Below are 17,918 nucleotides of genomic sequence, written 5' to 3' on the forward strand. Positions count from 1 at the left end.
CCACTTGATTTGAGAGTTTAATTGCTGGATGCTGCCAGATGTTTTGCTTATTGTTATTGTTTTATTTATTATAATGCAGTTTTGAATGGTTCAACTGTGTTTATTGTGGGTGTTATTTAAATAAAATCCATTTAGTGCACTTGTGTATTCTGTTTTTACTCTGTTTAAGCACTTTTAATAACAAATTCAATTTAAAATATTGTTTTGTTAATTAGAAAGTAGAATAATGATTTTATTTTGTAGATATTGTTTTTGTGATGTCATGAAAATCAACACTTTTACTTATCTGCAGTATCTTCAGCTTCAGGCTAACATTCACACCAAAGTTAGGAGGAATGTTTTAGCTATGAATGAGGCACAAAACAGAACAGCCAATCAGAACAGAGCTCATTTACATATGTCAGTCTTAAAGGCACAGTAACAAGAACAGTCTGCCTCATTCTAAGCGATAAAGAGAGGTTAGAGAATGGCCATATAAAGATGGATTAGGACTAAAAAAATTAAACCACACAAATGTCAAAAGTGAACCTGTGAAGAAACAAGAAAAATGTATGATATTGGCCCTTTAAATAGCACAAGCATTTAATAATTGGTCATTTCACTGATTTGGGGGAAAAAAACACTGTCAATGCCACTGACTGAGGAACAGGGTTGAGATGTAACAGAATTCAAGTATTCGGATTATGTTTTCAGAATACAATAATTAAGTATCTGTACTCAGTCCAATTTACATTTTGTAACTGCAGTATTCAGAATACATACACTTTTTAATTTTTAGGAGAATACTTTTTCAACACCTACCCACCAAATTCAAAGAATATATACCACCTTTAAAAGAAACACCATCAATGTTTGTTTATTAACCATTTTAAAATCAGCACAGCGTGTAAAGACATACTCTAAAGGAGACTTCTTTACAAACACTGATGTTTCTGCCAAAGCCTGAGTACACTGATAAATCAACGTGATGATCAGATATTAATCTCAGTGTTACTGAACTCTGTTAAAGCCTGAGTAGACTGATAAATCAACGTGATGATCAGATATTAATCTCAGTGTTACTGAACTCTGTTAAAGCCTGAGTAGACTGATAAATCAACGTGATGATCAGATATTAATCTCAGTGTTACTGAACTCTGTTAAAGCCTGAGTAGACTGATAAATCAACGTGATGATCAGATATTAATCTCAGTGTTACTGAGCTCCTTTAAGGGAGTTTAGTGCACATGTTCACAAATGATAAGCTTAGCATACGTGCATGCGTTTTTGTGCAAATACTAACATCAGTAACTTCAAATTACAGAGCTTCCTACTTTATGGTCAATTCTGCAAGATTTTGTTGTTGGTATACGGCGAATAGTTGGCTTAGTTCGTAAGAGTCGGAAGGTAAGAGTTGCAGTGGAATGGAACAGGTGCTGAAATAATATTTTGCACATTTTTCCTGAAATATTAATAGTAGCATTATGAAATATTAATAGTAGCATTATGAAATATTAATAGTAGCATTATGAAGAAAACTGCAAAATAGTATCCTTGAGGAACAGTGTGAAATACTAACAATGAGGGTGTTGTAAACGGATTCTGAACATGTTAGCTACTTTTTTGATCATAGTAACGAAAAACGTCACTGAATACATTCAGGACAATGTATAATCACCAGTCACTACTTTTTCAAAGTGCTCTGCCCAGCCCTGCTGAGGAGCCGTCTGAGCTGACTCCCTGAAAAGCCGGAATTAACACCACTTACATGCTGTTTGGAACTGCAGTCCGCTTTGTTATCCCTTTCCTCTCAGTCTCTTCACTGTCTGGCCTCATCTCTGTTCACTCAACAGGCGGCGGTGTGGAGAGAAAACGCCACTGAACCACTGCGCACGAGAGAGAGAGTGCTGCAGAGCGCATGTGCAGTTACGTTTTGGAAAAAAGACGATAGTAGAAAACAAAGCGACTGCCTGCTGCCTTGAATCTAAGCTTGCTTAAAACCTTTTACATTTTATTTATCATTACCATAATTTCTCTTTCATATACGAAAACGTCGAGGCGGCCTTCAGCTTTTCGCTGTATTTTTTATTTACCCAGTATACTAAGTTGGACTCGCATTAAACGTAAGATGGCGACAGCAGACGACTCGCGATACTACAACGGTGAGTCAGAACAGTAGTTAGCTAATTTAACTCAGCACCAGCTACAGTCCAGATTCATCTACAGCTGGCTGGTGAAAATAACTTGGTAGCTAGTTTTGTTTGTATGTAACACCTGTTTTCCAGGTAACCGTGAGCTAAAGCGGACATATAACTTAGTTATCGATGTCCGCTCTCATTGTTAGCCTTAGCTAGATAGCCTAGCTAGCTAGCTCAGTGCTACTTAGCTGGCTAGCTAGTCATTAGCTGTGTATTGCTAACTGCTGGTTATCGATGGTGTTTAGACTCTTATCCAGCGAGTTAATATTAAGAATGATAAGCATATTTATAACACAATAACTAAGGAACCGCTTAACTACAACTACTGCGTGCTGCTGGACCGAAGTTGTTAGCTAGCTGGTTAGCTAACCTAGTTAGCTCAGTAACCCACTGCGTGCCCTCTCTTGTTCACCTTGTGCTAAGGCAGATGTTTGGCAAACGGAAAGCTGTCTGAAGGACTTTGTTTTTCAGTAACCCGTTGTAAGAATTTCAGCCTAAACTAAGTGGTGAAAGTCCTCTCTTTTTTTGGTTGCAAAAAAAAAAAGGCAGGGATTATTGGAAGTCCAGGGAAAAGCACCACGTGTAAGGCAAGTTAGACGTGGCGTGTAGGTTATATAACAGTAACATCACAGAACTACACATACTGAGTGGTTTGATCTCAGTTCCTTTCAGTTCAAAAAAAAAATAATTGTAACGTTATTTGTGTAAGAGTGTATTGTCGCCGAGGAAAAGATCATCTTACTATTCCCAAACTTATGCAACAAGTACTTGATCGTCAGAGTAGTAGTGCACTAGAGGTGGACAGTACGATATTTAATAGTTATCGTGATATCCTTTTAGAGGATATTGTGGATATTGTCATTACTTAAAGAACTTTGTCCAACTGCATGTTGTATTACAGACAAAGCATAATTAGTCTTGTTTGATAGGGCGTAATGCAATAGTGTGTGTGAAATGTTGACAAAAAATCATTGTACCCAAGTTATTAAAGGCATTTTTAAAATGTGGCACTACAAGTGCATTATGTCTGTGTCAAAATATCATGGTATGTGTCATGTAGATGTAGAAGTATTGTGATATAGAATTTCTGCCATATTGCCCTAGTAGTAGTTGTGCGTAATGTAACAGTAGTAATTAACAGTTAAAATCAAAGGTAATAAAGCGTGTGTGGTGCAGCTAAGCGCAAGAGATGGTTAACAGCTTGCTGTATGGTTGCCAAAGCTGGAGCAGAGGTTCTCACACTTTTTACAGTCTAGTACTATAATGCATATGTAAGACATTTAACCTTGTAAAATCAATCCCCCTTAATATATCAAGCAGCATGTTTATGATGTGATGGCATGTGTCAGAGTCTCACCAAGCAGAATTTCCTGCTTAGCCAGATAACTTAAAGCATAGTTACATCTAACCCTAGATTTTCTGTCTCACAATGATGAATCACTTTTTACCTGGTTACATTACCATGGCAGCATATGCTGAATGCTTAACTTGCTCCAGGGCAGGTTAAATTGGGGATTTTGGATCATAAACTGCTCTTGAGTCGATCAATCAGGGACATTCTGTTGAGTCAAGGGACTGACAGAAGTTGATCTTTTTTGACACCAATCAGAAAAAAAGGATCGCTTTTGAGGGAATGAAAACCAATCATACTACCTAGATATATTAATGATATAATTATTACTCCACTTAGCACTAACACAGTGGCAGTGCTGACAGCTTTGCTTTTTACTATAAGATACCTTTTATAAATAAGTGTCTGATTTCTCTTCCCTTATTTGAAAAATAAAGCACTTGGCTCCTCTTTGTCATTCATGCCTTTGGCTGTTCATCGTAAACATCACGCATTCATGTGCACATGCACATAAATTAATCTTAGCTTGAGTATGTAAATTTTGTGTATGTATGTTTTGTGAAGCTGAAATTTATTTGGTAACCCTGAGTTGCCACAAACTTTGTGGAAAAGGCCCCTAATGTACTGAATAAATAAATAATATAAGGGGTGCTTGTCTGGCATGTACTATAGGTGTGGCTTACTCTGAAGTGCTCGTAAGAGGAGTGAAATATCTTAATTTGTAATCGCAAAGGCTGCAGTGCAAACAGAGGTCTCTGTGAGGGCCCATTTGTGTGTGAGAGAGCCCGTGGCAGTAAAATTTAAACAGTTACAATGCGATACAGTGTTGCAGGTATGCAAACAAAACAGCTAAATGCACATTGTAGTGGGCTACAAATTATTAGTTCACCACAACTATGAGCTAAACAGAAACTAACTTGATTACACTGATTAAACTCAAATGGAGTATACATGCCTTAATAACAGTTGGTAAAACATACACACAATGCCTCTACTAAACTAATAAATAAACTCTGTCACTAGTTTCTCCTGGACATATGACATGTAGAAGGGGTACAACACATTGTTCTCCAATGCAGCCTGTTATACAAATAATAATAATATTACAATACTATCCAGAAAAGAAGATTAAATTAAGCATAAATATCAGAATCATTATCGCATCACTGTTTTGGAACCACTGGGCTAAACTGGTATAGTGGTGTTTGTCCACAGTTTTGTTCAGATAAAGAGTAGATGTTCATGTTTAACATAGCCAATCAGCTCGGTTAATTTTGCCTTTTGTTTTTCAGAGCATGATGATCGTGTCAGTGGACCCAAGCACCGCCACAGGAAAGGCAGGGGGCCTTTCAGAGCGCCTCTGTACAGCGACCAGATCTCGAGGCCAAGGCATCGAGGAGGTCATGGAGGAGGTGGAGGGCCTGGCCCCAGAGCCAGATTCGAGGATGATGATGGAGATATAGCTATGTCAGATGAGTCTCATGATGGAGCATCACAACGAAGATTGTGAGAATGTGTTTCTTGTTGAATATCTTGTGTGTTTTTCTGTATTATGTGCTGTACATCCCTATTTCTAGTCTTTGTTGATGGATATATTTTATAGAGGGCTTTGAAATGGTTGTATTTTCTGATAGTATGAGATCATGATTGATATTACAAAGTGTAATGGATTTGTCAAAACTATACATAACTATATATATATATATATGTCTTCCATTCCTGGATAGTACTCCATATGCGCGGCCACAGAATCGACGTGAGGGTCGTAGAGGTGGAAGAGAGGGAGGAGGAGGAGGAGGAGGTGGGGGAGATGGTGGAAACCACAGGGGTCAAGGAGGAAGAGGTGGTGGTGGAGACGGAGGAGGAGGTGGAGGCCGTAAGAAATGGTTCAAGATGACTGTGAGTATGAGTATCTTTTCATTTTAGGGGGTTGTTGTCTAAGTGCTTATTCCTCTATATATCCCTTTTGAGGGTTTGCACTTCATTCAACTTGTACTCTGTTTGCAGTAACTGTGAACTTTTTCCATTGAAATTTTTGACTCCCTACAGATTCCCCATGGGAAAAAGTATGACAAGCAGTGGCTTCTCTCTGCGCTTCAGAATCTCTGCACAGTGCCGTTCCATGCAGTACACGTAAGTAAGCTGTAATTGTATAAACTGAATTTAGTTATTTAAGCTGCAAGGTCAGTTTGTTTCTAAATAATCTGCAGATGTCTTATTGTGAAAGCTAAAGTTTTTTCTATATGTAACAGCATGTATTAGTACCTTTTATTGATTTTTCTGTTATGTGAATCAGTGGCCTATTCATCAAGGTTTTTTTTTTTATACTTTTCTGCATACAGTACCATACAGATGGCAACAAAGCACAGTTCTACATTGATGATAGTACCACAGCAAATGCTTTGGTCAAAGTGTCAAGAAAAATCACAGACAAGGATGGATATAAGGTATGTTTTTTAGGTATATATTATTTATTTGCTTATTTGTTTGCAGAAGTCTTACTTTCATATCTGAGATTAAGGCCGTTTATTAATTTAATTGTTTTATTTTTAATTTCATTGCATGCTAATGTATTTGCCTTATAAACCTCAGGTACAATAAAGAAACATACAGATAAGTAGTCAAGGACAGAGATGATTTACTGTTAAAAATGTGTTCATGAGCATTCTGTTATTTTGTCAAACAGATAACAGTCTTGATGAACGCTTGCCCACCACCCAATTTGATCCATCAAGACCTAAAGCCAGAAGACCTTGAGCACTTGAAGGTGAGTGCCACTGGAAGAGGTGAACATGCATATTTTGAAGGATGTGTAGATTTATGAGACGCATAAATCTGTTTCTCCACATTAAATCTTTATTCACAGGTTTCATAGAACTTCTATCATTTAATTTTTTGTCTCCTCCATTTTTTTCCCCCCCTTCAATAGCAATGCATGTCTAAGCGCTTTGATGGATCACAACAGGCCCTTGACTTGAACAACATACGAGTTGATCCAGGTAGGTCCTTTCTTGAAATGTTCAGTCACAGCACATATTACTTGAGCATGATGGCAGACACTTGTTTCAGTTGAATTGCAATTTGTTGATAAGCGTAGACTGCACGACACAGCCCGATTTGCATTTCAGTTTTAATGTCTCTGAGAATTTAGTTATGTCATGGTTACTATCACAGTTTCTATGTAGCTCCCAGCTAAACATTTGACAAGCAGTATACTTGGACATAATTGCTATGTGTTGTATGTAAAATATTTAATTTGGTCAAAAGCCTATAAAGAAATCTAAGTCATATTCTGAAATTGCTAATTTCATAATAGTGTCCTCCAGATATGTACACTAAATCTTACTTTTAGGATATCCACAAGATTATTTCCAATTACTTACGGCATTACAACATTCTTCAGTCTGATGTGTGGAAGATATGCTTCAAACAAATGTGTTCTAGGACCATTCCAAACCTGATATGCTTACTGCATATTATATTAGAAGACATTCTTATAACATGTGTCTGATGTTATTGCTTTGCTCTCTGTCTTTTTCTCTGTATCAGATTTGGTTTCTCAGAATATTGAGGTTACATTAAACAGGAAAAACTCCATGCAAGCAGTCATCAAAATCATTGAAGAGAACATCCCTGAGGTACAAAAACGCTTCAGTTTGTAGTGAAATGGTTAAAAAACATATCTGGAGGTTACATGCAAAAATCCACAAAACCTTAATTGGTTTTAATTAGCCCTTCATTTTACTTCTCACCTCTTCACAGCTGGTTTGTTTAAACCTAAGCAACAATAGGTTATACAGGCTTGATGACCTTGCTGACATTGTCAACAAAGTGCCCAATCTGAAGATTCTGAATCTCTCACACAATGAGGTATGGCGCTATTGGCCACGGCCTGAAGTTCTGTACTTTACTAAGATGATTGTGTCTTTCGATTTTTTTTGTTTACTTTATGCATTTTCTGTTCTCTGCAGTTAAAGTCTGAGAGAGAGCTGGACAAACTGAAGGGCCTGAGGCTAGTGGAGTTGTCATTGGACAGGAACCCCCTGTGCGATCATTTTAAGGACCAGGCCGACTATATTAGGTCAGTCCTTATTATATCTTGTTCACCGAGGTCATGTGAGAAAGGCTGAGTGTATGTGTTGGGTGAGTGAATGTGTGTCTGTATGTGTGCACATGTTGCACATCTTCTCACTGAATGTGGAAGAATCTTGTAAGACAGAACGAGCTGGAGTTTTACATGGAAGGAAAAAAAGGCTAATCCACAAACTGAAGGCAATGGAGGAGTAAATGTCCCCCGTCCTTCCCTATCATCTCACTAGATTGGCAGTGTGACTCAGTAGTATCGCAGTACCATAGTGTAAGTTTTAAACCTCTGTAGGCCTTGTTTCCCCAACTGATAACTTTGAGGTGTGAAAGAGTGCATTTTTGTCGAACAATACTGTATGACTTAAGACACTGAGAAAATCTGTAAGGTTCTTTTTTTAGCCAGTGTCTCTGTAGGAATACACAACTATAGACAGAGCGTATTGGCACTTTCATTTATTAGCATTATTATGTTATGTTATCTGCTTGATTGCAAATATACAAACAGTAACGTGACTTTTTTTGTAAGGCTTTTTTTGTTTTGGTGGTAGGATTAATGAGCAAGCCTCCATTTTACCTCTTTGCTTTTAATTTTATTTATTTTATTTTTTTTTAAATAAAAACACGCTTTCACTATTCATTTTTCAAGAACTCACTCTGACCAGCAGTGCACTTGGCCCTGTTGCTTTCTTTACAGGTTACTGCTCATAAACTCATAGCTGTAGTATTAGATAAACATTGAATTCCTCTGAAAATCTTGCTTAGGTCCACAGCACCTGTGGCTCTTTCTGCAACCAGGATGTATTTGACTGCTCAGAATGCCCAATGCCTCTTTACCCTGAGAGCATCGGGCCTAAGCTGCCTCTAGAGGAGAACAAAAGAACGTATCTCAGAAGATAATGCACTTTCAAGTGCTCACGTACTTTCTACCGCTCCGTGATGGTGCTACCTCATTCACCCCTCCACACCTCATTGGGTTGGGCTTAAGTCTGGGAAGCTGCTGATTGGCCAGTGAGGAAGGCTGGTTAGCCAAAGACGGGTAAGATCCCACCACAAACCAGGGACAACCTAAGGCAGGCACAGCCGCAAAACTGGCCACAGCACACAAAGTAGGAAAAAAAGATGAGTTTCACTAAAAAAGAAGAAAAGAAGAGGAGGAAAAAGCGCATTGCTGTCATTTCCATGAGAAAGGCTCTTGAGAGGTGGAGGAGAGGGAGCAGGTTTTTAAGAAAAGCCCTTAAGCCATGCAGGGCTCAGCAACATTGTGACCCTAAAAACCTCACTGTGAGGTTTGTTGCATAAAGCAGGAAGAACAACTCCATGTCCACAATGCTGAACAGCATGAATATTCAAAAAAGAGTGAAAAGCTCTCTCTCTCTGGGCTGTATCTAAACCTGAGGAACACTATTGAACGTGTGCTTCGAGACCATGTTCTCAGGATTACAGTAAACATCATGTTCTTAAATTCCAGTAAACCTAGGATAGCATTTAATTAGACATAGATAAGTAGGCTTCGTCAAAACTCTGTAGTTTCATTCTTTTTCTAGAAAGAAAACCCTGCCATTTTTAAATGCAATGGTAGGGTCCAAATGTATTAGGTTGGTTCGAGAAACTTTTGTCCTTTGATGTCCACGTTTACAATGTTTAGCATTAGCAGTATTCTGTATAGAAACTCAGAGTCCAACTTCATTGCTTTTTTTTCTTTTTATTTCTTCAAAATTCTCTTCCTTTTCAAATGTCTTTTTTTTTTGTTAATCTTTTGCTTCTCTGCTCAGTAAGCCTTCTTTTTTTTCCTGCCTTTGCTTCTAATGACCTCTCAGATATCAGTGTTAGGCCCCATGTTAATAAATTGGCATTTGTTCTGTAAATTGTGGCATATGCAGTATTTATAAGTACTTCTTACATGCAGCTCCCACACAAATTTGAACATAGCAGACGGAGTTTGTGATATTCATAGACAATATTTCATTAACCATGTAATTGAACTTTAAAATCTTTCTATTTCAACTGCCAAACGTCCTCCTCACAGCATTTCAGCAAGAAAACCATTGCTGTACTCATGCTTGCTAAAGCCAGCAGTTAATAGTTGACCTGAAATGGTCGTGTAGTAATGGCATGAACTCACCACGGCCCCTGAAAGTCCTCAGTCAACTCCCTATGCGCCTGAAAGTACTGACTGTGTCTCACTGGTGTGAGTGTTAACAACCAACCACCACCACTACCCCACACACTCCCTCTCCCCCAACCCTACCCCTCAGAGCCAGCGTGTGTCAGTGTGTTTCGGCGTGTAGTGGGGCCGGTGGTGAGTATTGTGGAGGGGTAAGTACCATACTCTTGTTGGATGTTTATAGTGTTTCAGAAAACTTAGGCTTTTTGGAAGATAAAGGATTGTTTGGCTGTGGTAAAATGTGTGTGTGTGTGTGTGTGTGTGTGTGTGTGTGTTTGATGTTTAATCAAGAGTTAGTAATCTGTGATGTGTGTAAACCCATATTTAATTTTATAGATGCAGTGCTTTTGACGTTGAAGCTGTGAATGTGTGGTTGTGTGTGGGCAGTGGGAGAGGAAGTTGCTGCTCTCTAGTGTTCTGTCTGCATAATGGTCATTCTCTTTTGTCTTCTTCTGTCTTTGTGATTGTTGGACAGTGCCATACGGGAGAGGTTCCCCAGACTGCTCAAACTGGTAGGCCCCACACATCTCTAGTTTATCAGAGTGAACCTGACAAAGTCGACGATGGCTTTGTTGGTAGCAGTTAGTGGGACACAATAGAGCCTGAACTTGACAGTCCTTGCCTAGTTCGTCTCATATTTCTTTAGCAAAGGTTTGTTTCTGATGTCTCTCACCTTTCCATTGTCCCACTTTTATTTCATAGGATGGACATGTTCTTCCTGCTCCCATTGGCTTTGATCTGGAGGTTGCTCCTCCGGTTTTGCCCCCATGCAAGGTACTGACTGACTTTACAATGTGATCTTCAGATGAAGTTTTTTTGTCCTGTTTTTTGGTATGTTCTTGTTTCTAATCTGTTTACATTTTTAAAACTCAGTCCAGTTACTTCTGCTCAGAAGAACTCAAAACCCTCATCTTGTGCTTCCTTCAACAGTAAGTTTGTCTCTGCCCACGTTCGGTCTAGGTTGAATTTGAATATGGGTCATGACTGAAGCTAATTGTGTTTCCCCGCCTCACCTCTACCAGGTATTACACTATATACGACTCTGCGGACAGACAGCCCCTGCTTGATGCTTATCATGATGGAGCGACTTTCTCACTCATCATTCCTTTCTCCATGCAGAACCCTTCCAAGTACAGTATACTTGCTTCATACTAGTCTGTTCTCCTACTGTCATCTTTAATTTTTCTTATTTGCTGTCACCTATAGTTTTTTTTCATTTAAGCATTGCATTTCTCCTTTTTCATCTCGTAGATGCAGTTTGGGAGAGTACCAGAAGGACAGTCGCAATATCAAACGAGTGAGAGATTCCAGTAAGTCTGATGACAGTATTTTAGGCAGTAGGAAAAAGTCTTAAGCCTTTTACAGAGTAAACCTGTAACCATTGTATAACAATTCTAAATGAAATCCTATTACTCTGGCCCTTCAGCCACACGGTTTCGCTTGCTTAAGCACACGCGACTGAATGTTGTTGCATTCCTGAACGAGCTTCCAAAAACCCACCACGATATTGCCTCTTTTAATGTTGACGTCAACACCTACACTGTGAGTAAATATTACCATACTAGAGATATAGACAGCCTTCAGTGTTTATTCGGCCTGACTGTTCTCCTTTTCTGTCTTAGAATACACTGTTGTCATTCACGGTCAGTGGAGTGTTCAAAGAAGGTATGACTAAGATCTTTGATTCAAAAATGAATATAAAAGTCCATTAAATATAGTCTATTCTATAATGTGTGTAACTTCTAAGTTTGCCTTTATCTCTTCTTTCAAGTGGATGGTAAATCCCGAGACTCATTCAGAGCATTCTCTCGGGTTTTCATCGCTGTGTCTCCTGGAAATGGAACGTAAGGCGCTTTTATTTTATCTTTTGATATGGATGCTTCTTTTTTTCTACATGAAGGCAAAAAGACCTTGGCTTTTGCTATTGTTGATGCGAATCTTGTCCTCTGTGCTCAGTCTCTGTATTGTGAATGATGAGATGTTTATCCGGAACGCCACAACGGAGGAGATTCGGCGGGCGTTTGTGGCCCCGGCCCCAACCCCCTCGAGCAGCCCTGTGCCCACACTGTCTGCCACACAGCAGGAAATGCTCTCTGCTTTCTCACTGAAGTCTGGCATGAACTTGGAGTGGTCTCAGAAGTAAGTATAGGAAACCCAATAACCAAATTCACAGTCATCCAAAGTGTGGTTATTTTCATGGACTTGGTTTCTTAAAAATATGCATTTCGTGGATTGCAACAATTCATGAAATTGCTACATTGCACAGCAATTACTTGCACACTCTTTGAATTGCAGAGGTTCAGAATAGGAGCCTAGTCTACTGTACATTGTGAATAAACTTAAATGGTTAAATATAAGCATTAAGCATCCATTGATGGTGTTAAACTTCTTGTGGTGTCCCTGTGATCAAATACTTGCCTTCTCTTTTGTCAGTATTTAGACAGCTTTGACTCAAAGGGCATCCAGTATCTCCAGCAATTTAGTGATCGCTGCTTGTCTGATATGCTTGTAGATAAGCTGACATTAAAATGTTTCAACATCTGGTTCACACTAACAAATTAATTTTAGATCTACGTTGTGTGACCCATTTCGTTGGTTATTTTCTTCAAATAACCTGAATTCTGAAATGAAAAAAAAAATGTGTTAGGGCCCTAGCTATGAAGGGGAAAATCTACCTAGTCCAATCTCTCTAAATCTATTTAGCAGTCTGCTGTAAAATGTATATTTAAGAAGAACTTTAAGCAGCAAAAAATCTGAAGTTTGGATGGAAAGCAGTTTTTATACAAAACCATGAATTGGTAGTTGTAAAGGATTCAAGGTGTAGTGCAAGGGCAACAATTAAAATTGCAAACATTATTGAATTATTGCAGTTATTATTAAAATTCTTGTCTTTTTGCAGGTGCCTCCAAGACAATGACTGGGATTTTGACAGAGCTGCTCAGATCTTCACAGACCTTAAGGTACTTTTAGCATTTCATTCTTGAAATTTTGTTTATGCCTACACAACAGTGTAAATGTGTCCATTTTTCTGTGCTCTGCTAAGTCCTCTCCTTCCCCACAAGGTCCAAGGAAAGATCCCAGATGTCGCTTTCATAAAGTGATTTTTTTTTAATTGAATATTGTTTTGTCCCTATGTGAGCTTAAGAACATCGCTTTGACTTAGTCTTTGTAGCTGATGTAATTATTATTAAAATACTGATTTGATTATTTTTGGTGCTGCTTTTTTCCCTCAACTATTTACACATAGTGTACCAGCTTGTAAAGCTTGTTTGTGACTGTAGCTACTTAATTAAACATGTTAAAAGGAAAAGAGGAGTATTCATTAATTTACTGCAAAAACTCATAACTTGTCATTTTGGTTGAATATTTTCTAGAAACCACAAATCTGCAAGAGTCAAAGAGCAGTTATATCAAGATAATAATGCAACATGGGTTTCACTGGAATGCAAAGGTTCTAAGGAGTTTATTGTTGGAGAAGTAACAAATGTATTGAAAGGAACAGTGGTGTTGTGCAAAGTTTCATCATAACATTTGTACGCTTTGAGTTTATATTGTGCGCTTAGACAGAAATCCAGTATATTCCTGTATAAAGCCCTTAAGCACTCTTCTACAGGGAAGCACCTTTCCTTGCAAGATTGTCTACTAAAAAATATAGGCTTACTGCTGTACCTTTTTCTTTGGGTGCATTACTACTGATACGCCTTTTTGGCTTTGTTTTTTAAACACAGAACTAGAAGTGATCTACGAAGAGAGGTGTAACAGTTACAGTAACTACGGATCGGTGTGCGTTGGTCAGAATAGTTGCAGACTGTTTTAGACTAGTTCAGAGAGGATGTTGGAGGCTAAGCTGCAGGTGAGGCCAGTGCCATCAGGCTCCACATTAAGCTTCTTCACCACACCGTCCTCAACCAGCATGGCGTATCTGTAAGTAGAACATCAGCACTTTTGCATTACGCAGGAACTTAAATGAAAGGACTGCCACATTTTTGTTTCAGTCCTCAATACAAGCTAGATAAAGATTCTTCAAGCATCAAGTGGAAGACCTCTGGGGTGTCGTTCACAAAACAGGGTTTCACAGTCAGACAATTTAAGCCAAAAGTCAAATCTGACCAGCAGGAGGAGAGCCCAGTGCAGGTCCTACTGGACAGTCCTCACTTCTGCTTTAAGAAATCCTGTTCTGTGAAACACCCCCTAATTAATTTAATAAGGGGGAACTGTTTTTTCTTTAAAGGATTAAATTCTACACTGTGTTGGCAGTAAATGTTTTGGTTATTGCTTTCAGAGAGCTTGTATGTTGTGAGAGCAAAATATTGGTAATTATTAAGAACATTTATAGTCTTTTATTATGACAGTTTTGGTGTAAATGCAGGTGTCTCAAATCCACTAGAAGTAAACCAAGGATCAGGTTAAGATAAGTGTACACATTCAGTAAGCAAAAATATTTACTAAATCACAAATTCTCACCTTTTGGATCTCTTGTTACCGAGCACCTGGATAATCTCATCATTATCCAGAAAGAGATCAACTGCCTGTAAAAGGAGGGCATAATCTATAGTTACAACCCATACACAACACCACATAAAGCTACAAGCATGTGGGGGGGGAAAAGAGTCCAATGTTGCAAAACACTTCTATTACATAATCTATTGCATAAATGTGGTCGGGAAAAAATTGGATGGGAATTTCCATAAGCTTTTCTGTCAACTGTATTGCTTAGGAGAATCGGTGGTGATGGAACATCAAAAGCATGAGGAATCTTACCGCAGTGAAAGCTCCTGTGGGGTCTGCCAGCATTCGCACCTATGAGGAAATAATATTTTTAAACTGCTAAATCTACACAAGTTGCCAGTTTATTGTATATTTGCCAGTTACTAAGTACACCTAACTTATAGGTGCACTTTGTAGGTTTACAATTGAAGGGTTTTGTTCCTTCAGGCAAAGATCCTTTTAACTCTGAAAATGCCTCACATTTGCTGGCACCTTGCAAGGTGTTGGAGGTTGAGAAAGGGGATTTTACGAGGAAGGTGACCGCCAAAAATGATTACGACATACAATCAATAAGCCAACTCTCAGTTGAACAGTAAGTTGTTAAACCTGTCCAGCATCTCACGTCAGCCCACTGCCTGTTTCCTTACATGTGATCCTTGTTTCCTTATAAGCTTTTGACAGAACAGTGAATGAAACTGCGCTCTCACTGATGTTTAATGTTTATAAGAATACTTCTAGAAAAAAAAATTAAGTAACTGTGATTCCATACTTATGAACTGGCAGTGACTTTGTATGCTACTCAAACTTCTCAACAATCTGGATACAACCAAAAAACTCTTTTCTATTAGCTTTCCATGGCTGCTCCCTGCTCACCTTGCCATCTGTGCCGTGCTCCTTGCCCCACGCAGCCATGACAAAAGCGTCATTCACGGAGACGCAGGCCACCTCCTGCACACCTTTACTCTTCAGCTGTTCGGCCTCCTGGACGAACCCTGGGAGATGGGTCTGAGACAGACAGGTGGGTCAGAACCACAGAAACAAGACTGTACAGAAGAGCACAGCCAAGATGCTGTGTATGTACATTGTAGACTGATGTTAACACACTGCTCCACAGCCCAATGCTGGGGGCATTTTACCCCTCTATCTAGTATTTGGCATTGAGCACGATGACCTTAGGCTCATGTGGCTGGTCCGGTCCAGACCACCCCACTCTGTTGGGAATGGTTCTCTAAGGAGATTATATAAGCTGTATCTGTGCAAATGAATTCCTGCGTGAGCAGAGGGATCATCTTAAAAGAGGAGTGTCAGGATACTTAATTAGTGTATTGCTTTGTCAGGTGCAACATGGATTAATTAAGCAGAGTAACAGAATCCTTTATTGTAAAAAAGAGGAGTCAAAGTGTGTGATGTGAACTGTGTGGCTGTGTAAGGCTAACCTACCTTGGAGCATCCAGGAGTAAAAGCCCCTGGCACTGCAAACAGAACTCCCTTTTTCCCCTTGAAGAGCTGATCCATAGATACTTTTTGGTCTGGGCTTCCCTCCTGGACCTCCACAGCTGGGAGACTCTCGCCAACCTGACACAGAGGAGGACATGATTAGGCACCAAAGATGAGTTTGCACGGCGTCCCCTGGAGTAAAGTGGCTTAGCTGAAACCAGCAGCTGTTTCAGACAGCAACGCGTCGCTACTGTCAACATACATGCGCATTTAATGATGATGGAGCCACTGTGTTTCAACTTTTAATTCTGTATACTGCTTTATTTTATAGCAAATTCGCACTGAATCCTGATATTAGGCTTTCATGCTACACGCTAACGATAGAGCGTCATAGACTTCACAGAAGTGAGAGCAGAGCGCCGGACGCTCCAGTGATTGTTATGAAACGGTTCATCGGCGAGACGCTGTTTTAGGCGCGTCCATAAACGACAGCTAAGGAGCACTTCTGACAAAAATAAGTGACAACAGCTTTATATAGGTCAGGCGTCGACACAGAAATACAGGACAGTCTGCACTGATTGAACCAAAACTCTAGAGCATTTTTTTTAAGTCAAACAGTAGCGAATGAAAAAGTCTCTGAACTATTAGTGGTGAATCCCTCACATTTGTAGTGTTTTGCCCCCGTGGCAAAACACTACAAATGCAGCTATCGTTAGCTAGAAAAATACGCAACTCGGTCAGCATGGCCGCCAGACAGAGCGAATCCAGCGCACATTTTAAACTGGAATGAATAAACAAAGTAATAACGACAAGCCAACCAAGATCATGTGTACAGACAGAGCTATTGTAAAGCCTTTACACCGTCGTACGGCTCCAGGATCTCCTCTTACCTGGATGGGCATGTTTACGGTGAGTGTGGTGTGGAGCTGTCTAACGCAGCAGGCGGCTCGGCTTCCTCTGAGTAACGCTGCTATAGTGATCATTGGCTTTTATATGAAGAGGAAACAACAGACAGCGGCGTAGTGGGGAGCGTTCAGTCAACCAGACGACCAGTCGGCTAGTTAGTCAGACAGTAAACCATCCAATCAGATCAGGAACTAACCAGTCAGTTAGTCAGCCAATGAGCTGGCCAGTTATTCAGTCAGCTAGAACTAGTCAGCCAATAAGCTAGCCAGAGAGTCGTTGAGTCTGCTAGGATAAGCTAGCCAGACTGTTATTCAGTCTGCTAGGGTAAGCTAGCAAGAGAGTCGTTCAGTCTGCTAGGATAAGCTAGCCAGAGAGTCGTTCAGTCTGCTAGGATAAGCTAGCCAGAGAGTCGTTCAGTCTGCTTGGATAAGCTAGTCAGAGAGTCGTTCAGTCTGCTAGGATAAGCTAGCCAGAGAGTCGTTCAGTCTGCTTGGATAAGCTAGTCAGAGAGTCGTTCAGTCTGCTAGGATAAGCTAGCCAGAGAGTCGTTCAGTCTGCTAGGATAAGCTAGCCAGACAGTCGTTCAGTCTGCTAGGATAAGCTAGCCAGACTGTTATTCATGGCTTTTATATGAAGAGGAAACAACAGACAGCGGCGTAGTGGGGAGCGTCCAGTCAACCAGACAACCAGTCGGCTAGTTAGACAGTAAACCATCCAATCAGATCAGGAGGTAACCAGTCAGCTAGTCAGCCAATAAGCTAGCCGGAGAGTTGTTCAGTCTGTTAGGATAAGCTAGCCAGACAGTTGTTCAGTCTGCTAGGATACACTAGCCAGACAGCTGTTCAGTCTATTAGGATAAGCTAGCCAGAGAGTCATTCAGTCTGCTAGGATAAGCTAGCCAGACAGTTGTTCAGTCTATTAGGATAAGCTAGCAAGAGAGTCATTCAGTCTGCTAGGATAAGCTAGTCAGACTGTTATTCAGTCTGCTAGGATAAGCTAGCCAGACAGTTGTTCAGTCTGCTAGGATAAGATAGCCAGAGAGTCATTCAGTCTGCTAGGATACGCTAGCCAGACAGTTGTTCAGTCTGCTAGGATAAGCTAGCCAGACAGTCGTTCAGTCTGCTAGGATAAGATAGCCAGACAGTCGTTCAGTCTGCTTGGATAAGATAGCCAGAGAGTCGTTCAGTCTGCTAGGATAAGATAGCCAGACTGTTATTCAGTCTGCTAGAATAAGCTAGCCAGACTGTTATTCAGTCTGCTAGAATAAACTAGCCAGAGAGTCGTTCAGTCTGCTAGGATACGCTAGCCA

At 39.9% G+C, this 17,918-nt stretch overlaps 2 protein-coding genes across 2 annotated transcripts; one reads left to right on the forward strand and one right to left on the reverse strand.

The window, feature by feature from the left end:
* The first annotated feature begins 1,867 nt into the window (after positions 1-1,867).
* Positions 1,868-13,088, forward strand: nxf1 (nuclear RNA export factor 1). The gene is made up of 21 exons (XM_036587717.1): positions 1,868-2,141; positions 4,821-5,034; positions 5,256-5,427; positions 5,578-5,661; positions 5,871-5,975; positions 6,215-6,295; positions 6,458-6,527; positions 7,078-7,166; positions 7,291-7,398; positions 7,500-7,609; positions 10,254-10,290; positions 10,481-10,552; positions 10,652-10,707; positions 10,801-10,908; positions 11,030-11,088; positions 11,205-11,320; positions 11,401-11,443; positions 11,550-11,622; positions 11,735-11,917; positions 12,678-12,738; positions 12,841-13,088. The coding sequence occupies exons 1-21, from the start codon at positions 2,108-2,110 to the stop codon at positions 12,877-12,879; spliced, it is 1,914 nt and encodes a 637-aa protein (XP_036443610.1). The 5' UTR covers positions 1,868-2,107; the 3' UTR covers positions 12,880-13,088.
* A 134-nt stretch (positions 13,089-13,222) lies between these two features.
* prdx5 (peroxiredoxin 5) lies at positions 13,223-16,794 on the reverse strand. Its single transcript, XM_036587718.1, has 6 exons — positions 16,594-16,794; positions 15,707-15,841; positions 15,140-15,271; positions 14,540-14,578; positions 14,243-14,307; positions 13,223-13,700 (listed from the first exon to the last, which is right to left on the reverse strand). Exons 1-6 carry the CDS (start codon positions 16,684-16,686, stop codon positions 13,592-13,594), a joined length of 573 nt encoding a protein of 190 aa, XP_036443611.1. The 5' UTR covers positions 16,687-16,794; the 3' UTR covers positions 13,223-13,591.
* Positions 16,795-17,918: the final 1,124 nt, after the last annotated feature.

This window comes from Colossoma macropomum, unplaced genomic scaffold, assembly GCF_904425465.1.
Source record: "Colossoma macropomum unplaced genomic scaffold, Colossoma_macropomum, whole genome shotgun sequence".
Classification (NCBI taxonomy): domain Eukaryota; kingdom Metazoa; phylum Chordata; class Actinopteri; order Characiformes; family Serrasalmidae; genus Colossoma; species Colossoma macropomum.

Excerpts from the sequence above, each read along its gene's own strand:
- prdx5 (XM_036587718.1), bottom strand. The coding sequence starts at position 16,686 with ATGATCACTATAGCAGCGTTACTCAGAGGAAGCCGAGCCGCCTGCTGC. Across the intron at positions 14,579-15,139 it reads AGCACGGCACAGATGGCAAG|GTGCGAATGCTGGCAGACCC; the intron begins GTGAGCAGGGAG and ends ATTTCCTCATAG. Across the intron at positions 14,308-14,539 it reads CCACAGGAGCTTTCACTGCG|GCAGTTGATCTCTTTCTGGA; the intron begins GTAAGATTCCTC and ends CTCCTTTTACAG.
- nxf1 (XM_036587717.1), top strand. The coding sequence starts at position 2,108 with ATGGCGACAGCAGACGACTCGCGATACTACAACG. Across the intron at positions 10,553-10,651 it reads CGGTTTTGCCCCCATGCAAG|TCCAGTTACTTCTGCTCAGA; the intron begins GTACTGACTGAC and ends TTTAAAACTCAG. Across the intron at positions 11,623-11,734 it reads GTGTCTCCTGGAAATGGAAC|TCTCTGTATTGTGAATGATG; the intron begins GTAAGGCGCTTT and ends CTCTGTGCTCAG.